The following is a 23,221-nucleotide window of genomic DNA, read 5'->3' on the forward strand; positions in this document are numbered from 1 at the left end:
AGAAATCATCACTAAAACTGATAACCCACTGCTACATTCTGGGAAGAAATTTCCCCATTTATAAGGCAGGTGCAGCTAAACTGAGGAAAATGATAGGCAGCGTAACCATGTTTCACCCCTGAAATAAAGCATTCCCCCAGCCTGAAAGAAGATGGATGGGAGAGCATTGCTCCTTTCTCTCCTGTCAGGGCTCCTACTCAGAGACCCAGGATCTGCACTAACCAGAAAATTAATCAGTTGACCTACTGAATGACAGCTGTTTTTGAAGGATTAGCCTTCATCTTGGGGGACAGAGTTATTGCAAATAAAACACTGTATAATGGGGGGATATTATAAGCAACAATTATTATTGACATTTTATGAGCACTGTGCTAAAGGTTTTACTTGCATTATTTCCTTTAATCCTCTTAACAATCCCACAAGGTTGGAAAGTGAGAAAAACGAAGCACAGAGAAGTTAAGTGACTTGCCGAGAGATATACAGAAAGTGGCAGAGCTAGAATTAAAATCCTAACAGTCTAATTTTAAAGCCCACACTTTTTTTTTTTAAAGCCCCCACTTTTAACCCTTCTATTGTACTTCATAAAAAACCCTACCAGCGGGCTTCCCTGGTGGTGCAGTGGTTGAGAATCTGCCTGCCAATGCAGGGGACACGGGTTCGAGCCCTGGTATGGGAAGATCCCACATGCCGCGGAGTGACTAGGCCCGTGAGCCACAATTGCTGAGCCTGCGCGTCTGGAGCCTGTGCTCCGCAACAAGAGAGGCCGCGATAGTGAGAGGCCCGCGCACCGCGATGAAGAGTGACCCCCACTTGCTGCAACTAGAGAAAGCCCTCGCACAGAAACGAAGACCCAACACAGCCATAAATAAATAAATAAATATTAAAAAAAAAACAAAAAAAACAAAAAAAAAAAACCCTACCAGCAGTGTATACTGAGGGTTGAGATTCTTATTGTACTTTAATTGTGATCTTTACTTGTACTTTACTGTACTGGATTCATTCAACAAATATTTTTTGCATGTCTACTATGTGCCAGGTCCTGTGCTGACACTGGACACACAAAGGTGAACCAGACACACAGACACATCCCTATACACAAGAGATCCAGAGTTCAGTGGATTAAAGGGAGAATACATCATTTCAGCCTGGCAGAACCACACTAGATCTGTGCCTACATACCGGGTACTAACTCAACATGGAACTAAGTACATCAGCTTGCCCCCTTTTTGTGTATCTAATAATCGGGATTCTATAGTATGGAAGTGGACAGTGAGAGAGGCTCAAGGCCAATCACAAAGCCTTGCCAGTCGGTAAACACTGAAATCAAGAGAAAGAGAGCATCATCATGAAAACTCAGATAATCACTTCATGCAAGGGTTGTTACCTTTCAGCAATCTTATGCTTAGTGTCTTCAACAAGATACAAGAAGAAAGAGCCTCATTGAAACTAGAGCAGAAAAACATATAGGCAAAATATGTTGGGACAAAATTTAAAATACAAACAAAAGAATGAGACAACAAAGCTCAGCTGTTACTTTCTCAGGGAGGGCTCTCTGGGACATACAACAGTAGCCCCCTATTTCTAGTCACTATGAAAACATCCTGCTTTGTTTTCTTTATGACACAACATCATGGATTTATCTTGCTAATCTATTTGTTTACTTATCTACTGCTTGTCTTTTCACACCAGAATAGAAGGTCAATAAGAATATGAATATTATTTGTTTACTACTGAATCGTCAGTACCTAGAACAGCATCTACCACAAAGCAGAAGCTCAACAAACATTTATTCAGTGATTGAATACACAGGCAACAACGTGCAAATGGAGATGGGTTTAACAAATGGAAAAATTTCAAGGGAACCCAAATTATGACAGCAGAATTTAAACCCATATTGGAGTTAATAAAGATTTTTTTAAAGTGTAAGAGCTCAGGATCAACAAATCAATGGAAAAGAATGGACAGGCTAGAAGTGAACTGACACTTATAGTCATTTGTTTTTCAACAAAGGTGCCAAAGTGATTCAGGGGAGGAAGAACTTTTCAATAAATGGTACAGATTTTTTAAAATGAACCTCAACCGCTACTGTATACAAAAATTATTGAGATAAATCATATATCTAAATGTAAAAGCTAAAACCATAAAGCTTTTAGAGGAAAACAAGGAAAACATCAAAGAATATATTCTTGATTTGAGGGCAGGCAAAGATTTCTCAGATCACAGAAAGCAATAACCTTATAAGAAATTTTTAAATGATATATTAGACTTCATCAAAACTAAAGATATCAGCTCATCAAAAGACACCTTTCAGAAAATGAATAGGCAAGGTGCAGATTTGGAGAAAATTTTCACAATACATATATCTGACCAAACACTGGTATCCAAAATATATAAAGAATTCCTACTACTTAAAAATAAAGACAAGCAGTCCAATTAAAAGTGGCAAAAAATTTGGACAGTTCACAATAGAAGATATACAAATGGTAAATAAGTACATGAAAAAGTATATAACTTTATTAGTCATCAGTGAAATGAAAATTAAAACCACAATAAAATGCCATTATAGACTTACCAGAAAGGCTAAAATTAAAAACAATTATGGCACCAAACATTTGTGAGATTGTGAAGCAACTAAAACTGTAATAGTTACTTCGTAGGAAACTACAATGGTACAATCACACAGGAAAAAAAAATCTTATAATTTCTTGTAAAGCTAAATATACACTGACCTTTTGACCAGTAATTCTAATACTATGTATTAGCTCAAGAGAAGTAAAAGTATATGTTCACAAAAATACTTACACAAAAATGTTCATAGCAGTAATTCATAAAGCCCCAAACTGGAAACACCAGTATATTGATCAATAGGAGAATGGATAAACAATCCTGTGGTATAATCCCACAATGGAATACTACTCGTCATTTAAAAGGAAAAACTTATATACCCAACATGAATAAATCTCAAATGCATTATGCTGGTTGAAAGAAGCCTTACACAAAAGAGTATATATTGTAGAGTTTAATTTATGTGAAATTCTAAACAGGTAAAACTAATTCCTGGTGGAAAAATTAGAACAGTAGCTGTCTCTGGGGTTGCTGGTGGGTGTCTCTGGGAAGAGGCATGGGGGAACATTTTGGGGTGATGATATATTAAGATATATTTCCAATTGAGAAATAACCAAATTGTCATTTTAAGCTAGTAAGTTTTGGGGTGATTTGATAGGCAAGATTAGATTACCAAACAGAATCTATGTCCAAATAAGTATTAGAAATACAGTTATATTAATACGGAAAAATATAAGTAGTGCTGCTTGGAAGGGTAACTGCATTTTGTAAATGTAACAATTTATTACTTATAATGTAATTAAAACCTTTTAATACGTGAACAAAAACGAGCAAACTGAGGTAAGCACATACTCAATTCATCTTCTTACATAGTGGGGAGTTAAAAGATACTGTTTCAATTTTGTCTTTATTAATTAGAGATATACTGATTAAAGAATGCTTTTGTAAAAGGAGCATGATAAATAACTTTCACTTCACTGGAGTAAAACAAATCAAGCAAAATATAATACATATAGTAGAATTCAGAAAAAGCAAAACATAATAAAGTAAAATTTCAGAAAGAATAAGATAATAGACTTAAAACCAAACACCTTATTTAAAAAAAAAAAGATTCTCAGATTGGATTAAAAAATTAAATTCAGATGTATGCAGTTTACAGGAAATACGCCTAAAACAAAATTAACCAGAAGTAATAAAAATAAAAGAATGAGTAAGGAATTATCAGTTTAAATGTATATCCTTTAGAAAAGACTTACCTAAAACCCCGGTTTACATCCCCTGCTAGAAGCTCTTATGACCTCCTGTATTTTTTTCTGCACAGAATTTATCACAACTGATTAGATTCTGATTTGCGTGACTTTTTTGTTTGTTTGTTTACTTAACATTCTAAGCTCTGTAAGGAAAGGCACCAACTCTGTTTTGCTCACTGCTTTATCTCCAGTGCCCAGCACAGTGCTTGGAACATAAGAAATACTCATTGAATAGATGTATTCTTAAAATACAATAAATAAAAAAAATAGAAGCATAGATGACAACATTAAGTTCAAACTAAGTAGATTTCAAAGTAAAAAGCAATCAAATAAAACAAAAGAGTAATTTTAAATCTGTAAAAGAAACAATTCTCAGTTGTGAATCTGTTTTTGCAAAAAATATGGAATCAAAAATATATAAAGCAAGAAATATTAGCAATTCAAAGAGAAGATTGATGATGACAGACTATAAAAATATTCAACTCCCTTCCTGACAAAATATCATGACATTACAAAGAAAAGTTAATATCTAATAGATCCATATCAGCAGTGGAAAGTAAAAAGAATTGGCCAGAGGTTTCCACTTCCTGATAGGATAAAGAAGATCTTAAAAGATTGCTACCCCCTTCATAACAATAAGAAAAAAGACAAAATAAAGCTGTCATTTTAAAGCTGTCAAAGAGTGAGTGGTGGACAGACAGAAACCCAAATGAACTACATTCCAGTCAAGAGACAGCCTTTATAGATGAATGGAAAGCAGGGGTTGCTTTCATACCTGGGACCAGTTGCTTACAGTAGGACGATGAGCCTATCATCAGTAGAGTGACTGCTGAAAGGAGGAAAACGAGCCAAATTTTTAATAACAGGGTGGGCTGGCACGGCATATAGGTATCTGGAAGAGCCACAGATGCAAAAGTAAATTTCTCAGCTTGAAATTACTCCTCCATGGGAAGTTTCCCATGAAAGTGGTGGTGCGTGCAGAGCTGGAAAATTGAAATTTTATATTCGTGTACATTAGTTAGGTCTTAGGCCCTGATGGAGTTGAATCCAGAAGTGAACTGAAATGAACTTAAGCTGCAACTCAAACGCCTGCAACTCAAACGCCTTCAACTCAAATCCTGAGTGTGGCCAGTCACTCAACAGAGCCTGAGTATTTGGGGTTGGGTTGAAGGGCAAAAGGAGATCTCCATAATCTCTTCTAAGATCAGAAATAAAGGGAAACTAACAAAAGCTTTGCCCGTTTTCAGCTAAGCACCACAGATGGTTGAATTTGAATGATCAACCCCTCATGCTAGCAGCCTGACATTAAAAAAAATCACATATCCTATCTGGAAAAACAGAACACAACAAAAAATATTATTTAGCTCAAATGGTACCCACTAAAACCTTTATCTACTCTTGTTTTTCTATACAAGATGTTTCACATGCAATCGATATTTATGAAGACAGGCAAAGAAACAGAAAAATGTGATCCCTCACCGAGAAAAGAAAGAATCAATAGAGGCAGAGTCATGGATGCCCCTGATGTTAGAAATAAAGATAAGCGATATAAAATAACTTGTGAAGAATTGTAGGTTAACAATTTAGAGGAAAAGTTAGACATAATAACTGTTGGGACATTTCAGCAGAGAAACCAAAGCTTATAAAAGAACTAAGTCAAAATGTCTAGAACTGAAACATACAATATTAATACAACAGAGTACAATAAAATATCAGAAATGGATGGACTTTATAGAAGACTAGAAAAAAGAATCAGCAAACTCTAAGAAAGTTCAGTAGAAAACCCCCAAACTGAAGCATAAAGGAAAAAAGAATGAAAAAATTACAAGTGTCAGAGATCTGGGGGCCAATATCACACGATTCAACATACATGTAACTGGGCTCGGAAAGAGAGAGAGAGAATAAAGAAAAATAAATATTTGAAGAGATATTAGCCAAATATTTTCCAAAATTAATGAAAGCTATCAACCCTTGGATCCAAGAAACTCAGTGAAACCCAAGAAAAAGAAATACAAAGAAAAACACACCTAGACACATCATAGTCAAATGACTGTAAAACAAAGATTAAAAAGAAAATGTTAAAAGCAGTGAGAAATAAAGACACATTACATTTACAAGAATAATGGCAGACTTTTCATTAGTAACAGTGGAATCCAGAAGACAGTGACATCTTAAAAAGGCTGAAAGAAAAAAAGAAAGAAAAAACTGTCAACCCAAATGATAAGGTGGTAAGCTCTAAGCGGTAGGTTACCACTGAGTTTGATTTCTGATTTTACATCTTCTATAACCATAATACATTGTTTCAACTTAAAAACACTTAAAAAAAATAAGAAAAAAATTATATCATATATGGGTCATACTTAGTATAAAAGAATCATAAGAAAACAATTTGATTAATCTTTATCCTTATTACCAAATACTTAAATGGTAAGCACTATGTTTTTACTAGTGTAAAATATTTGTAAAATATTTCTATCTGAAGATCAACCAACACAACAGAGATTTCAAATGACAATAGCCCTTTTGTAAAGAGATTAAAAGAAAGGAACAATCACATCTGTTGGGGGTACATCAGGAAACACTGAAGGAAGAGGTGAAATTTGAGGTTTGTTAAAAGGTTTTTCAAGCAAATGGAGAAAAGACCCAGAGTGGGACTCTCTGGATATTTTTGAGAAACACATAATAATAGAGACTTTTTTTCCTAGATGGAGGCAGTGAAAACTAAGGTAAAAAGAATATTGATGTCAATAGTGGAGGATCCTGAAAGCTCTAATTTGTAGGCAATGGGAAGGCACTGATTTTTTTTAGAGCACAGAAGAGATACGGCCAATATTATACTTTAGGAAAACAAATCCGTACATTGTGAGTACTATGGGTGGGGAAAGAAGAAACTAGAGCCAGGATTATCAGCTTGAATAAGCAGCATTAATACAGGAAAGAGGAAATAAAGACCTGAACTACAGAGATGGCAGTGAAAAAGGAGATACCGTAGGAACCAGATTGACTGAACCTGGCAAATGGCTGGATGTGGAAAGCCAGGGAGAAGAGAAGTTAATGATAAACCACTGTGAATGAAAACATCATACCAATATTCTATTAATAACATATGTACATATTTTTTAATGGTGATTGTAATTGTTACATATGTTAAGTCTGAACTTTTGGACGTACATAAAAGAACTAAGAGTTAGTTGGAAATGAAAGTCTGAAGCAAAGTGAACTAGGAATACATATTGGAGGTCATCTCAGTTAAAGCCAAATGAGTAGCTGAAATTGCTCAGGGAAAGCATGTATAGAGAGAAAATAGGAGCAAATGGGTCAGATGATTCAACCTTGAAGAATATTCAAAAGAGGGCTGAAGAGAGGAGATTTAAGAATGAAAGACCAGAGAAGAACCACCTAGGTATAGGGTCATAGAAGCCAAGGGAGGATGTAGTAGAAAACATGGAAAGCAGGAAAATCTCTAGAGTTATGACTGATCTGCCTCCAAACAAAAAGATATAAAAAAATACTTTGTGATCCTAATTATCTACAGCAGATATTATTGAGACAAAAGAAACAAAAACGTATCTACTGGGACTTCCCTGGCAGTCCAGAGATTAAGATTCTGTGCTCCCAATGCAAGGGGTGCGTGTTCAATCCCTGGTAGGGTAACTAAGATCCCGCATGCCGCATGGCCAAAAAAAAAAAAAAAAACAAACCCATATATACTTCCTCATCGCTAGCTCAAGGAATGCCCCACAGAGCCAGCTTTGCAGAATTTGTGGATTTCATTTACAAAATTATAAACTGGAAATCACAGTTTTCATAGATATTTCAAGACTATGTCCTAAATTTGCAAAAACAGATGCTTACAGAAGCTGTTAGCAAGTCACAAAACACTTCAGATACAATTAGGTATCAAATTAGGTATGAAATTAGGTTCATTTATTCATAAATAAACAAATAAATTAAAAAATAACATAACTAAGCAAATATTTATTGAGTACCTACTATGTGTGGAGAACTATTCTAGGCACTGGAATAGAAACTGTTTCTCCTTTTACTAAAGAAAATGGAATATATTATAGATAGCTATAAAATTCTAGTAAATTACATGATGAGTCTTGTAATACTAAAATTGCTGCCCTGTTCCTTGTTTTTAAGGTTCATCTATCTTTGCTCTGGATCCTGGTCTCTCTTATGGCCATGAAATAAACCAGTCATTTACAGGTTAATTACCACGGTGGAGTGGTTATTCTCTTTTCTGTGATCGGAGAAAATAGTCAACAGCATGAACACATAAGAGAAGTTAAGAACTGAGAATGGGGACTGGGCATAGGTGTTCACTGATAACATTTCAGTTGACTCCTCAAAGGAGAGGCGAGAATGGAAGCCATTAGAAGGAGTCAAAGAGTAAACGGGTATTTAAAGCAAGGAGGAGATAGCACCCTTTAGCCTCACCTCATTTCATCTCCTGTCTTCAACCTAATTCAACAAATATTTATAAAGGAAGTAATGATATCCAATACTGTGGTTGCTTTTTGTGAAAGAAAGACTTGGAGAAATTATCCCACAAATAGATCACTCTGTGCCAATGGTTCTCACCTTGCACTGTGCATCAGAATCACATGGAGAACTTTTTGTAAATACATATGCTCAGGCTCCATTTCCAGAGATTTTGATTCAATCAGTTTAGAAAAGGGTGCAGGCATCAATATTTTTTAAAAGCACCCTGTTGATTCTAATGTGTAGGCTATGCTAGAATACCCCAAAAGCCCAATCAGCATGTCACTGTGAGACCCTTCTTTGGGCAACAGAAAGCAGCAAGTGAAAAGTTGAAGCTCACACTATCTGTTTAGTTGGTCTTTACTGGCTATTCAAAGAAGTTCAAGAAATTTGGCATGATTATTTTCTTAGTGCCCTTTTAAAAGCCACAATTTGATCATAAATTTATAAACCAGCTCAATAAGAGCCTGGAATTTTCACAGAGAACAGCTTCCAGAGCTTTTTTTTCTTTCTTTCTTTCTTTTTAAGTAACTTACCATGTGGTAGTGGCTACAATGGGGAACTAATTACTACATAATCATTTCAAGAGCGTAATTAATTTGTTTCCTTTTTTTCTTTTCTCCAAAAGAAGTGTTTACATAATCCAACATATTGTCAGTAAAGAAGAATTTACAAGTGGGAACAATTCCATTTCTGCTGATGTGTTACATTTGGCTTTGTAATTGAGAACCTGGATCCATTGTACCTACAAATAAACATGGGTCTTCCAGGCCTGACACTTATCATTTAGACAATCATTGGATCATGGTCTGACAGTAACTTGGTCTGGAAAAAATCATTTTGATAGATAAAATAGGATGTTTAAATGAGACTCTGTCTGAGTTTATAGTTGAGACCAACAGGTACCACATTCTAAAGGGAGTGCTAAGGCCATCTAGGCCTTCTATGTAGGACTTGGAAAGAAGATGCCCCTGCCTCCAAGTTAAGGTGCTGGTTTCCCAACTCTGCACTGTGTAAAAAGGATAACAGTTCATGAGAGCCCTGTATTGAGGATTTCTTAGGGTTTCTTGAGAGTTCCTTCCAGAGAACCACTTGTAGGACCTACAATGTATTTCCCCAGAGTATAGTGTGGGAACAGAGACTGGTACCTGATTCACGCCTAAAAATTCCAAAAGTTAGTGGGCAGGAGAAGAGAGCTGCTTTGCGGAAGACTTGCATTTCAATCTAACGGTTGAAGACATGTGAGTTTTCCCATTGACCAAATGGACCTATGAAAGATACCCAGGCTTAAAAGGACTTTGACATGGAAGCAACCCAAGTGTCTATCAATAGATGAATGAATGGACACAAGGTGGTATATACTTACGGTAGAATACTAACCAGCCTTAAAAAGAAAATTTTGACACGTGCTACAACATGGATGAGTCTTAAAGACACTATGCTAAGTGAAAGAAGCCAGTCACAAAAGGACAAGTACTGTTATGATTCTGCTCATGTGAAGTATCTTGAGTAGTGAAATTCATAGACATAAAATAGAATGGTGGTTGCCATGGGATGCATGGAAGGAAGAATGAGGAGTTGGGGGTCAATGTGGCACAGAGTTTCAGTCTGGGAAGATGAAAAAGTTCTGGCGATGGATGACGGTGATGGTTGCACAACAATGTGAATGTACTTAATGCCACTGAACTGTACACTTAAAAGTAGTAAATTTTATGTTGTGTCTGTTTTACCACAGTTAAAAAAAGAAACAAAAACAGGCCCTGACCAAGAGAATTTCCTGGAAGAGTGAGATGATTCCCACAAAGGAAGAGTCTGGATGGGCCCCTGGAAGCCAGGGGCTGAGAGGGGATTATAACCTGTCAGTCAGGAGAGGCAAACCCACATCAGGGATGGCTATCAGGAGACTGCTAGCCCTGAGAGTCCTCTAAGAATTTATAAAAGCAACTCATGATAAAAAGAGAATGCTGATGTCTGATATAGAGGGCCCTGAAACCAACTTAGGACAGCATCAGTCATGTAAGGCTTTGCCCTCTCATCCAACCTCCCTGCACCTGTCTTAGGGGAGGAAGTGAAGTGAGGAAGAGCCACAAAGCCCACTATGACCCTCTCCTGACCATAGGCTTCTAATCCTGGGCAAAGGGAAAAGCTCAGAGACTATTTAACACCTGAGTATGTCAGAAGAGCTGTGGAATCTACCAGACTTCACTCAGGAGTGGGGAAGATTGATTCAACAGAGTAGGTTTAAAGGAAGAGGGGTGACAAAGAATCAAATGGCATTCTGCTGGCATCCTAGAAGTCTAACTTCTTCAATCACCCAGTTAGAGAGAAATCTCTCCTTGGAGCTTAGGGGATTGCTCAAGGAGAATCATCTCTTTCACTTCTCTCCTTCTCCACCTTCAGGAAGCCAGACTGGTCTCTTAATCATCATCTAAGGAAATACCCCAGGGAACACAGTATCTGGGGAGAGGTCCCACACCCAAACAAGTAAATAACAATTTTCTACTCATGGCTTATAAAGGGGGAAGGGAATACAGAGGCGCTGCTATGTGGCCAGCAAGACTGTCACTAAAATGACTGCCAGTTCCTCCATCACAGCCCTAGTTTTCCCCTTCTGCAATGTTGATGTGGCAGACCAAAATAATTATTTGTGGTTGCATGCATTCATTTATTCAATACACTTTTACTGAGTACCATTATATATAAAACACCAAAAGGAATAAAAGATAGCTAAGACATGATCATATGCTTTGATGGACATATGTTCTAGTGGAGGAAGACATACAGACTCACCATTAACTGTAACATAGGGCAAAGAGAGGAACCAATAACCATGAGATTAGAAGCTTTATAGAGAGAAGATTACATTTAAATCAGGCTTTGAATGATGGGACAATTTTGAGGGGAGACGGCATAATTGGAACAGAATAACTAAAGTGGAGAGGATGTTAGAGCGAAGATCAGAGGGCAGAGAAGCAGGTGGCTGATTTGTAGACTATGAAGTAGTTGAGTTTGTAATTTGCATAGAATACTCTGAAAAGAGAAATGAGGGCCGGGGGCAGGAAGATAGTTTGGTATGAGATTTCCAAGGGCCTCAAAGGCCAGAAGTTTGTACTTTGATTGGTAATGGGGGAGTAATTTAAGGTCTATGAGTGGGTGAATGATGCAATCTAAAATATGGTTTAGGAAGAATTAATAGAAGGCTATTACAATTGCTCGGTCAAGAGGTAATGAAGCCGTTGAGTAGGATGGTTGCTGTGGCAATTGGAAAGGAGGAAAGGGATGGGAGAGGCTTTTGGGAGGTAGAATAAATGGGGCTTGGCTCCTGATTGCATATGCCCTTTCCACACCCTCTGTTTGACCTTCATTCCTTCCCTCTTTTGATCATAAAGGTGTATAAGGTGTCTCTTAATACGCTGACTTATATTTCCTGGAAAATTTCTCATCAGTGTTAGGTAAGGCTTCATTTGCAGTATCTATGAAAGACTCCCCAAAGGACAATTCTTGATGTTCAAAATGAAGAAGTAATATTCTGCATCTACATTCCTGCTTTATTTTCTCTGTATTCTAGACTTACAGGTAAAGTTTTACCCCTTTTATCCTAGGATCCTTACTGTCAGAAAATGTAAGCACACATTAGTACATTTCTCATGAAGTTCCTGCTGCTCATGCAAAATGGAAATCAGGATCATAAAAGTAAAGTTATTAAAAATGATAGTAAGTTCCTTTCTTTGTTCCGTTATTCAGCTTTAAGAGCATCTCTGTTCTCTAAGAGCCTCAGAGTATTAATTTTATATATTTAGGAATAAAAGAACTTAACAATATTCGTATTCATGTACAATATTTATAAATACATAATTCTAAAGTACAGATCTATTCAGAAGTTAATGTATACTATAGTATAGGTAGATCTCATTCCAGAGTTTGAGTTTAGTAGCTCTCAACACATCGTTTTTTGTCTTCATAAAGTTCTGAGATGAGAAATCCTTCCAGAGGAAATTCCCTGGTGGTCCAGTGTTTGGGACTCTGTGATTTCACTGCCGAGGGCCTGGGTTTGATCCTTGGCTGATCCCTGGTTGGGGAACTAGAATCCCACAAGCCACGCGGTGTGGCCAAAAAAAGAAATCCTCCCAGATATTCTTGCATATGGATTCCTGGGCTAGGGACTGAGGTGGATACCACCTGATTATTAGAGTCGAGAGTTTGGTATCTGGTGGGGTAGGGGTTGAGTGGAGGTGGGAGGGACAAAACCAAGATGGCAACACCAGAATTCTGACTGGGAACGCTGCTTTTGACACTGGCACAAATAAAGCACACAGAACATACAAGTCCACACAAATAAGTCAGCTTCTGAAAAGTGAGATTGTCACAAGGCTCACAGTTGGGCTGGAAATTTGGGAGTGTCAGTAATAATTTTTGTGTCTTAGGACAGAAGGTATCTGAGTTATACAAACAAGGGGGTATACACTATGAACCCAAATGAACAATTCATGGGTGAGGAGACTGTGACTGCATTAGCACAGGGAGGGGTGCATAATGACAGGATCAGTTTCCCCCATCTGAGTCACATATCTTCATAGAGAGGCTTTTTTCTTATGATAATAATAGTTGTGAATTTCCAGAATATCTATACTTATTCAAAATACATTCATAATACATTTTATATCCTGACAAATTAATTTTGGATCATCTCTTTTAATAATCCTAATATTTAAAATTTGTATTTAACTGTACACCGTACATGGCTGGGCTTCAAGGAATCTGTGAACTCCTTGAAATTATATGTAAAACTATGTGTGTATGTATATTTTTCTAGAGAGGGTCTCTAGCTTTCATCAAACTCAAACCTATAACTCTAAAATGATTAAGACCCAATGAATAGATAATTAAAAATTGAGAAATTAAGCCCCATAACAAGGACCTTTTTCCCCTCATAAAATCAGGGCTTCTTAGCACAAATTCTGACATAAATATTGTACTTACATCAAGAGCCACAGATTGCTTGGCCCACGACTTCTTCACTTGATCATACATAATTGTATTGTTGATGCCAAGGCCACAAAAGATGACAAAAGCCTAGGAAAGAGAAAGCTCACTAACTAAAAATTGCAATAACTCATTGGCATAATCTAATATAAAAGCAGGCAGTCATCAGGAATGGGCCTTAAAATATAATTTTATTGTATACAGAGGTAGGCCTTGGGGAAATATGTACATTAAAATTCTTAATTACTATTGTCATGTAACAACTTTATTGCTCACATTGCCCATGAGAAAAATTATTAATTTAATGTCATTGTGAAGAAATGACTTTAAATACATTTAAAAACGTACAGTCCGTTTAAATGCATTCTTTATTTAGGTTGTGAACTGATTTTAGTAATTTCATCCCATTTAACCAATAGCCACCTCTTTCAGTAGCTAGGCTATAAAATATTTTGGTAAGGAAACCAAGTGAGTGTAAATGAGGTAAATGTTAAGGGGACAGAGGATTCAGATTTAGAACCAATTAGTAAAGAAGCCCTGATGTAGCCTCAGCTGGAGAAAAAGAATCATGGGGTTTTCACGTTGGCTACTAGTACAAAGTCTACTAGGAAGCCTTTTCAAGGCTAACCTCTCTAGCTAGAGGGCAGACTGGAGTAAACAGAAGCTTGTAAACATAAGAAAGGTGATGGCAGTACACCTGGCAGAGCTGGCTAGAGGTCTCATGACTGAACACACACAAACAAGACAAAGATAAGACAATTAACACTTTGGAGAGAAGAGGGAGGCAATTCAATTCTGTAAAAAACAATCAACTAGGGTAAAAACATCTGATTCATGAAAAAAGAGAATCAAATCTTACCTAAACATTGATATATTCTTTAAATCGTCCTTTAAATTTCATCACACTGTCAAAGTATAATGATTAATAAATGTCAAGTAATAATTATTTATCCTTCCTAATGGGGGCAAGCTGTAACCAGGAGACTACTGGTGACTCAGCTGTAACCCCTGGTTCACGAATTTACTTTCTTACCTCAAAAAGTCGTTGATCTGCGTCATCGAAAGGTTTCCCATCAAGTCTATTTAACACTTGAGCCACTCCTGTGAGAAGAGGTTGGGATATGTGGTCATTTTCGGTGCTGGACACCGTGTTCCTACAATACAGTAAGATGACTCTATGCTCCTCTAAGTGCACACACTCAGCTTAATCCCTGGTTACTCTCACACCTGCTGCCTCAGTGAGAGCAGATCTGAGGTCTGCTCAGAGCAGATCTGAGGTGTACAGGGATGCAGTCTATTTTCCAGCTGTGATATCCAGACCCGGTCTCAGGGAAGCCTGGAGTTCTACCAGGCATCAATCAGATTCACTAAAAATGGTTTTCAAGATGACTGTGCACAATAATTGATGTATCTGGCATACACATATATACACAATTACATACTTATACACATATACATATACGTACTTGAATATCTATAACTGTATGTATATATAAACACATATATACATGCAATATATATAAAAATTTTAATTATATATAATTTAAAAATATATAAAAATATAATGTACATAATTATATAAATATACAATTTAAAAAATACATATAACTAAGTTTTTTTTTCAATTCTCTGAAGCACAGTGCTTGAGTTGAGGCAGCATGGCATAGTGATTAAGAACATAGGCTCTGGAGTTAGACAGTCTTGGTTTGAATTTTCACCTCCACCATTAGTGGTGTTACCGTGAGCATGTTACCTAACTTTTTTAACACTAAATTTCCTCATCAGTAAAATGAGGATTAAAATGTTAACTATCTCAGTGGGTTATGAAGATTAAATGAGATAACATTTGATTAATGTTTGGAAAGCATATTGCTCCACACGGAGAGAACATTCAAGAAATGTTAGGAATTATGATACAGTTAACTTTCAAAGCAAGATTAGTTTTGTTGCCTGCTCCCAATGGGTTTAAACTAGTTTTAACAAATTTAACTTGTGTGTGTCTTCTTTCCAAAGTTCATTTCCAGCACTATACCAGACATTTGGGGCACAACTATCAAAGCACACAAGTCTAACTGGAAAAATTCAACAATCTTGAAAACCATTCCCTTGTATCCCTATTTAGTATAAACAAAAATGACTGTAATTCTAAAGCATGCTTGTATTTTTTAAAACACCTAACTTCCCATCAGGGAGGTAAGTCATCATATGCTAGAAGACATGTATAATAAAATACAAAGCTCTCAGTGTGTAACAGGCAAACTACAGTCAGTTTTGAAAGAATAACAGATGTTTACTGTTAGAAATGAAATGTATGACTGCAGGTGAGATTGCCATTGGACATCTACAGATAACGTATGGTGTTTCTCATGAAATTTCTCTTCTCTTTAAACTTAAATATTATATATTTTGGGAATTCCCTGGTGGTCCAGTAGTTAGGACTCCACGCTTCCAGTGCAGGAGGCAGGGGTTCTCTGGTCAGGGAACTAAGATCCTGCATGCTGCACAGCGTGGCCAAAAAAAAAAAAAACCTTAAATATATTTAAAATTCTACACATGATGTAATTCAGTGCTTTGTACTAGGGGCTCAAATTCTCAAATCTTAGAATATACTTTATGTTCAATAATGTACTAGTATTTTCTGCAAATTAAGCAAACTGATGAAAAAATTCTCTTAGAATTCAAGTCTTAACAATATTTACAGAATACTGAATCCTTTGGTAAGTCCAATATCTTAGAGTTTAAGAGGCAACCTTAGGGTGAAGCAAAGAGAGGCAAATAGTTACATTAGTTACCAAATGTATGTTACCTTATGTCTCTTAGAAAAATAACACATTTTCATTGTGTTTAAATAACTAATGTCTCCATCCTTCTTGACTTTAACAACTGACCCCTTCTCGCCTAGACTTCTTTCTTAGGTTTGAGATTTTCCTAACTGAATTTTCGAGGAAAGGAAAGGAGCAGGGAGGGAGAGAAAAATTGGAAACTGCTTTTGTCCACAATTCCCTTATTCAGGGGAAAGTGTAACCTATTTTGGAACCATCCAGGCAGAAAGACGCATGTTCAGTATATGCCTAACAATGCACATCCTTTCTTCCTTTGCATTTACTCCACGTGTAAACGCACAGATGTAAATATATAGATATACTAGGAGTTAAGAAGCCCAGGTTTTACTTGGGACTCTGCTACTAACTCACTTTGTGACCTTATGCAAGTCTCTTCTCTCTCTTTGGGCCTCAGTTTCCACAGAGTAAGATAAAGGAGTTCAGTTAGCTGCTTTCTGAAATCCCCTCCAACTTCAAAACGATTGGTTCTTATTTAAAGGAATAAATATTTGTTCATTGTCCTGATTAACACTGATTCAACAGGAGTCTTCACTTACGAGATTACACAAGAGTATGAGACATAAATTGATGAGTCCTGGACATAAAAAGGGGAACATTTAAAAAAGAGATGGATGTATTTTAAAGTAAACTGCATTTCTTTATAAAAGAAGTTTGAACTATTTAGGTAATGTCTTACCAATTATTTGGTGGTTGCTATTCCAAATAGGTACGCAGAGAACCGATCTTATGTGAAAACCAGATATCTGCTCAGCCTAGGATATAAGAAAGTAATTAATTAAAATTAAATATTATCTACCCATTTCTGACATATAGCTTACCACGCTTCATAACAGATATTTAAAAATAACTTTTAAAAAGACATATTATAATCTAATGTAATGCATATACTCACCTGTCTCTTTTCATTTAAAATATCACAATGCACATCCCAAGGAAATCATGCCCTAACCAAATATGAATCAACCAACAAACCCCACACCAGAACTACCTCTCCCAATCCCTGCACCCACATAAAGCTGAATGTAAAACTATCTTGATCACGATCACACCACCAGACAAGAATTCTGGCAACTGTTTCTGCTCTGAGTATTTAAAGCATTTTAATTAAACCAGTGGTCAATATTTCTCTTTAAGCACATCTTTTAGTAAAAAAATTGAGTCTATAATGCTGTTATATGTGTATCTACTTTTTAAAAATTGATTGAAGTATAGTTGATTTACAATGTTGTGTTAATTTCTGCTGTACAGCAAAGTGATTCAGTTATACACATGTATACATTCTTTTTTTTAAGATTCTTTTCCATTCTGGTTTATCACAGGATATTGAATATAGTTCCCTGTGTTATATAGTAGGACCTTGTTGTTTATCCATGTATTTACTTTTAATATTCTATATTTCTAACATTACTGATTTATTACATATGTTGCAAAATCATATAAAAATAAAAGTCACGAAAGATAAGATAAAAGTAAGTGTTCAGCAATCTTTCTGTACCCTAACAGATTGTCAGGAGATGATATATTTGAAATACAAAAGTATATTTATCAACATCAGACAAATGTCATTCAGTAACAAGCTCCACTTAATATTAAAACCGGGGAGAAGAGAGAAGATGGCGGAAGAGTAAGACGCGGAGATCACCTTCCTTCCCACAGATACAGTAGAAATACATCTACACGTGGAACTGCTCCTACAGAACACCCACTGAACGCTGGCAGAAGACGTCAGACCTCCCAAAAGGCAAGAAACTCCCCCGGTACTTGGGTAGGGCAAAAGAAAAAAGAAATAACAGAGACAAAAGAATAGGGACGGCACCTGCACCAGTGGGAGGGAGCTGTGAAGGAGGAAAGATTTCCACGCACTAGGAGCTCCTTCGCGGGCAGAGACTGCGGGTGGCAGAGGGGGGAAGCTTCGGAGCCACGGAGGAGAGCGCAGCCACAGGGGTGCGGAGGGCAAAGCGGAGAGATTCCCGCACTTCCCGCACGGAGGCTCGGCGCTGACCAGCGCTCACCAGCCCGAGAGGCTTGTCTGCTCAGCCGCCGGGGCGGGCGGGGCTGGGAGCTGAGGCTCGGGCTTTGGTCGCAGGGAGAGGACTGGGGTTGGCGGCGTGAACACAGCCTGAAGGGGTTAGTGCACCACAGCTAGCCAGGAGGGAGTCTGGGGAAAAAGTCTGCAGCTGCCGAAGAGGCAAGAGACTTTTTCTTCCCTGTTTCCTGGTGCGCGAGGAGAGGGGATTCAGAGCGCTGCCTAAACGAACTTCAGAGACGGGCGCGAGCCGCGGCTAACAGCGCGGATCCCATAGCAACAGGGGCGCAGAGGGAAAAACGGAGAGACTCCCGCACAGAGGCTCGGCGCCGAGCAGCGCTCAGCAACCCGAGAGGCTTGTCTGCTCCCCCGCCGGGGCGGGCGGGGCTGGGAGCGGAGGCTCGGGCTTCGGTTGGATCGCAGGCAGAGGACTGGGGTTGGCGGCGTGAACACAGCCTGAAGGGGTTGGCGCACCACAGCTAGCCGGGAGGGAGACCGGGAAAAAGTCTGCAGCTGCCGAAGAGGCAAGAGACTTTTTCTTGCCTCTTTGTTTCGCGGCGGGCAGGGAGAGGGGATTCAGAGCGCCGCCGAAACGAACTCCAGAGACTGGCGCGAGCCGCGGCGGTCAGCACGGACCCCAGAGACGGGCGTGAGATGCTGGGGCTGCTGCTGCCGCCTCCAGAAAGCCTGTGTGCGAACACAGGTCACTCTCCGCGCCGCCCCTCCCGGGAGCCCGTGCAGCCCGCCACTGCCAGCGTCCCGTGATCCCGGGACAACATCCCCGGGAGAACGCACTGCGCGCCTCAGGCTGCTGCAACGTCTCGCCGGCCTCTGACGCCGCAGGCTCGCCCCGCCTCCTCTGTACCCCTCCCTCCCCGCGGCCTGGGTGAGCCAGAGTCCCCGAAGCAGCTGCTCTTTTAACCCCGTCCTGTCTGGGCGGGGAACAGACGCCCTCAGGCGACCTACACGCAGAGGCGGGTCCAAATCCAAAGCTGATCCCCAGGAGCTGTGCGAACAGAGAAGAGGAGGGGAAATCTCTCCCAGCAGCCTCAGAAGAAGCGGATTAAAACTCCACAAACAACTTGATGTGCCTGCATCTGTTGAATACCTGAATAGACAACGAATCATCCCAAATTCAGGAGGTGGACTTTGGGAGCAGGATATATTAATTTTTCCCCTTTTCCTTTTTTTTTTTGTGAGTGTATATGCATATGCTTCTGGGGGAGATTTTGTCTGTATAGCTTTGCTTTATAATAGCTTTATTTTACTTCACTATATTATAGCTTCTTTCTTTCTTTCCTTTCTTTCTTTCTTTCTTTCTCTCTCTCTCTCTTTCTTCCTTCCTTCCTTCCTTCCTTCCTTCCTTTCCTTCCTTCCTTCCTTCCTTCCTTCCTTCCTTCCTTCCTTCCTTCCTTTCTTTCTTTCTATTTTTTCTCCCTTTTACTCTGAGCCGTGTGGACGAAAGGCTCTTGGTGCTTCAGCCAGGCATCAGGGCCGTACCTCGGAGGTGGGAGAGCCAACTTCAGGACACTGGTCCACAAGAGACCTACCAGCTCCACGTAATACCAAACGGCAAAAATCTCTCAGAGATCTCCATCTCAACATCAAGACCCAGCATCACTCAATGACCAGCAAGCTATAGTGCTGAACACCCTATGCCAAACAACTAGCAAGACAGGAACACAGCCCCATCCATTAGCAGAGAGGCTGCCTAAAATCATAATAAGGCCACAGACACCCCAAAATACACCACCAGACGTGGACGTGCCCACCAGAAAGACAAGATCCAGCCTCATCCACCAGAGCTCAGGCACTAGTTCCCTCCACCAGGAAGCCTACACAACCCACTGAACCAACCTTAGCCACTGGGGACAGATACCAAAAACAACGGGAACTACAAACCTGCAACCTGTGATAAGGAGACCCCAAACACAGTAAGATAAGCAAAATGAGACGACAGAAAAACACACAGCAGATGAAGGAGCAGGGTCAAAACACACTAGACTTAACAAATGAAGAGGAAATAGGTAGTCTACCTGAAAAAGAATTCAGAATAATGATAGTAAGGATGATCCAAAATCTTGGAAATAGAATAGACAAAATGCAAGAAACATTTAACAAGGACGTAGAAGAACTAAAGAGGAATCAAGCAATGATGAAAAACACAATAAATGAAATTAAAAATACTCTAGATGGGATCAATAGCAGAATAACTGAGGCAGAAGAAAGGATAAGTGACCTGGAAGATAAAATGGTGGAAATAACTACTGCAGAGCAGGATAAAGAAAAAAGAATGAAAAGAACTGAGGAGAGTCTCAGAGACCTCTGGGACAACATTAAACGCACCAACATTCGAATTATAGGGGTCCCAGAAGAAGAAGAGAAAAAGAAAGGGACTGAGAAAATATTTGAAGAGATTATAGTTGAAAACTTCCCTAATATGGGAAAGGAAATAGTTAATCAAGTCCTGGAAGCACAGAGAGTCCCACACAGGATAAACCCAAGGAGAAACACGCCAAGACACATATTAATCAAACTGTCAAAAATTAAATATAAGGAAAACATATTAAAGGCAGCAAGGGAAAAAAAACAAATAACACACAAGGGAATCCCCATAAGGTTAACATCTGATCTTTCAGCAGAAACTCTGCAAGCCAGAAGGGAGTGGCAGGATATACTTAAAGTGATGAAGGAGAAGAACCTACAACCAAGATTACTCTACCCAGCAAGGATCTCATTCAAATGTGATGGAGAAATTAAAACCTTTACAGACAAGCAAAAGCTGAGAGAGTTCAGCACTACCAAACCAGCTTTACAACAAATGCTAAAGGAACTTCTCTAGGCAAGAAACACAAGAGAAGGAAAACACCTACAATAACAAACCCAAAACATTTAAGAAAATGGGAATAGGAACATACATATCGATAATTACCTTGAATGTAAATGGATTAAATGCTCCCACCAAAAGACACAGGCTGGCTGAATGGATACAAAAACAAGACCCATATATATGCTGTCTACAAGAGACCCACTTCAGACCTACAGACACATACAGACTGAAAGTGAGGGGATGGAAAAAGATATTCCATGCAAATGGAAATCAAAAGAAAGCTGGAGTAGCAATTCTCATATCAGACAAAATAGACTTTAAAATAAAGACTATTACAAGAGACAAAGAAGGACACTATATAATGATCAAGGGATCGATCCAAGAGGAAGGTATAACAATTGTAAATATTTATGCACCCAACATAGGAGCACCTCAATACATAAGGCAAGTACTAACAGCCATAAAAGGGGAAATCGACAGCAACACAATCATAGTAGGGGACTTTAACACCCCACTTTCACCAATGGACAGATCATCCAAAATGAAAATAAATAAGGAAACACAAGCTTTAAATGATACATTAAACAAGATGGACTTAATTGATATTTATAGGACATTCCACCCAAAAACAACAGAATACACATTTTTCTCAAGTGCTCATGGAACATTCTCCAAGATAGATCATATCTTGGGTCACAAATCAAGCCTTGGTAAATTTAAGAAAATTGAAATCGTATCAAGTATCTTTTCCGACCACAACGCTATGAGACTAGATATCAATTACAGGAAAAGATCTGTAAAAAATACAAACACATGGAGGCTACACAATACATTACTTAATAATGAAGTGATTACTGAAGAAATCAAAGGGGAAATCAAAAAATACCTAGAAATAAATGACAATGGAGATACGACGACCCAAAACCTATGGGACGCAGCAAAAGCAGTGCTAAGAGGGAAGTTTATAGCAATACAAGCCTACCTCAAGAAACAGGAAACATCTCGAATAAACAACCTAACCTTGCACCTAAAGCAATTAGAGAAAGAAGAACAAAAGAACCCCAAAGCCAGCAGAAGGAAAGAAATTATAAAGATCAGGTCAGAAATAAATGAAAAAGAAATGAAGGAAACAATAGCAAAAATCAATGAAACTAAAAGCTGGTTCTTTGAGAAGATAAACAAAATTGATAAACCATTAGCCAGACTCATCAAGAGAAAAAGGGAGAAGACTCAGATCAATAGAATTAGAAATGAAAAAGGAGAAATAACCACTGACACTGCAGAAATACAAAAGATCATGAGAGATTACTACAAGCAACTCTATGCCAATAAAATGGACAACCTGGAAGAAATGGACAGATTCTTAGAAATGCACAAACTGCCGAGACTGAACCAGGAAGAAATAGAAAATATGAACAGACCAATCACAAGCACTGAAATTGAAACTGTGATTAAAAACCTTCCAACAAACAAAAGCCCAGGACCAGATGGCTTCACAGGTGAATTCTATCAAACATTTAGAGAAGAGCTAACACCTATCCTTCTCAAACTCTTCCAAAATATTGCAGAGGGAGGAACACTCCCAAACTCATTCTACGAGGCCACCATCACCCTGATACCAAAACCAGACAAAGATGTCACAAAGAAAGAAAACTACAGGCCAATATCACTGATGAACATAGATGCAAAAATCCTCAACAAAATACTCGCAAACAGAATCCAACAGCACATTAAAAGGATCATACACCATGATCAAGTGGGGTTTATCCCAGGAATGCAAGGATTCTTCAATATACGCAAATCAATCAATGTGATACACCATATTAACAAATTGAAGGAGAAAAACCATATGATCATCTCAATAGATGCAGAGAAAGCTTTCGACAAAATTCAACACCCATTTATGATAAAAGCCCTGCAGAAAGTAGGCATAGAGGGAACTTTCCTCAACATAATAAAGGCCATATATGACAAACCCACAGCCAACATTGTCCTCAATGGTGAAAAACTGAAACCATTTCCACTAAGATCAGGAACAAGACAAGGTTGCCCACTCTCACCACTATTATTCAACATAGTTTTGGAAGTGTTAGCCACAGCAATCAGAGAAGACAAAGAAATAAAAGGAATCCAAATCGGAAAAGAAGAAGTAAAGCTGTCACTATTTGCAGATGACATGATACTATACATAGAGAATCCTAAAGATGCTACCAGAAAACTCCTAGAGCTAATCAAT

The 23,221-nt window shown here is 38.4% G+C and overlaps 1 protein-coding gene across 1 annotated transcript in view; it reads right to left on the reverse strand.

Moving 5' to 3' along the window:
• The window catches only part of PDE11A (phosphodiesterase 11A), a 434,307-nt gene that overhangs the window by 171,281 nt on the left and 239,805 nt on the right, over positions 1–23,221 (reverse strand). The window contains exons 7-9 of the mRNA XM_036858971.1: positions 16,806–16,881; positions 14,320–14,387; positions 13,284–13,376 (exon numbers count right to left, since the gene is read on the reverse strand). Of these exons, the coding sequence (XP_036714866.1) occupies positions 13,284–13,376; positions 14,320–14,387; positions 16,806–16,881 (237 nt within the window). The remainder of the gene's footprint in view (positions 1–13,283; positions 13,377–14,319; positions 14,388–16,805; positions 16,882–23,221) is intronic.

Source organism: Balaenoptera musculus, chromosome 7 (genome assembly GCF_009873245.2).
Source record: "Balaenoptera musculus isolate JJ_BM4_2016_0621 chromosome 7, mBalMus1.pri.v3, whole genome shotgun sequence".
Classification (NCBI taxonomy): domain Eukaryota; kingdom Metazoa; phylum Chordata; class Mammalia; order Artiodactyla; family Balaenopteridae; genus Balaenoptera; species Balaenoptera musculus.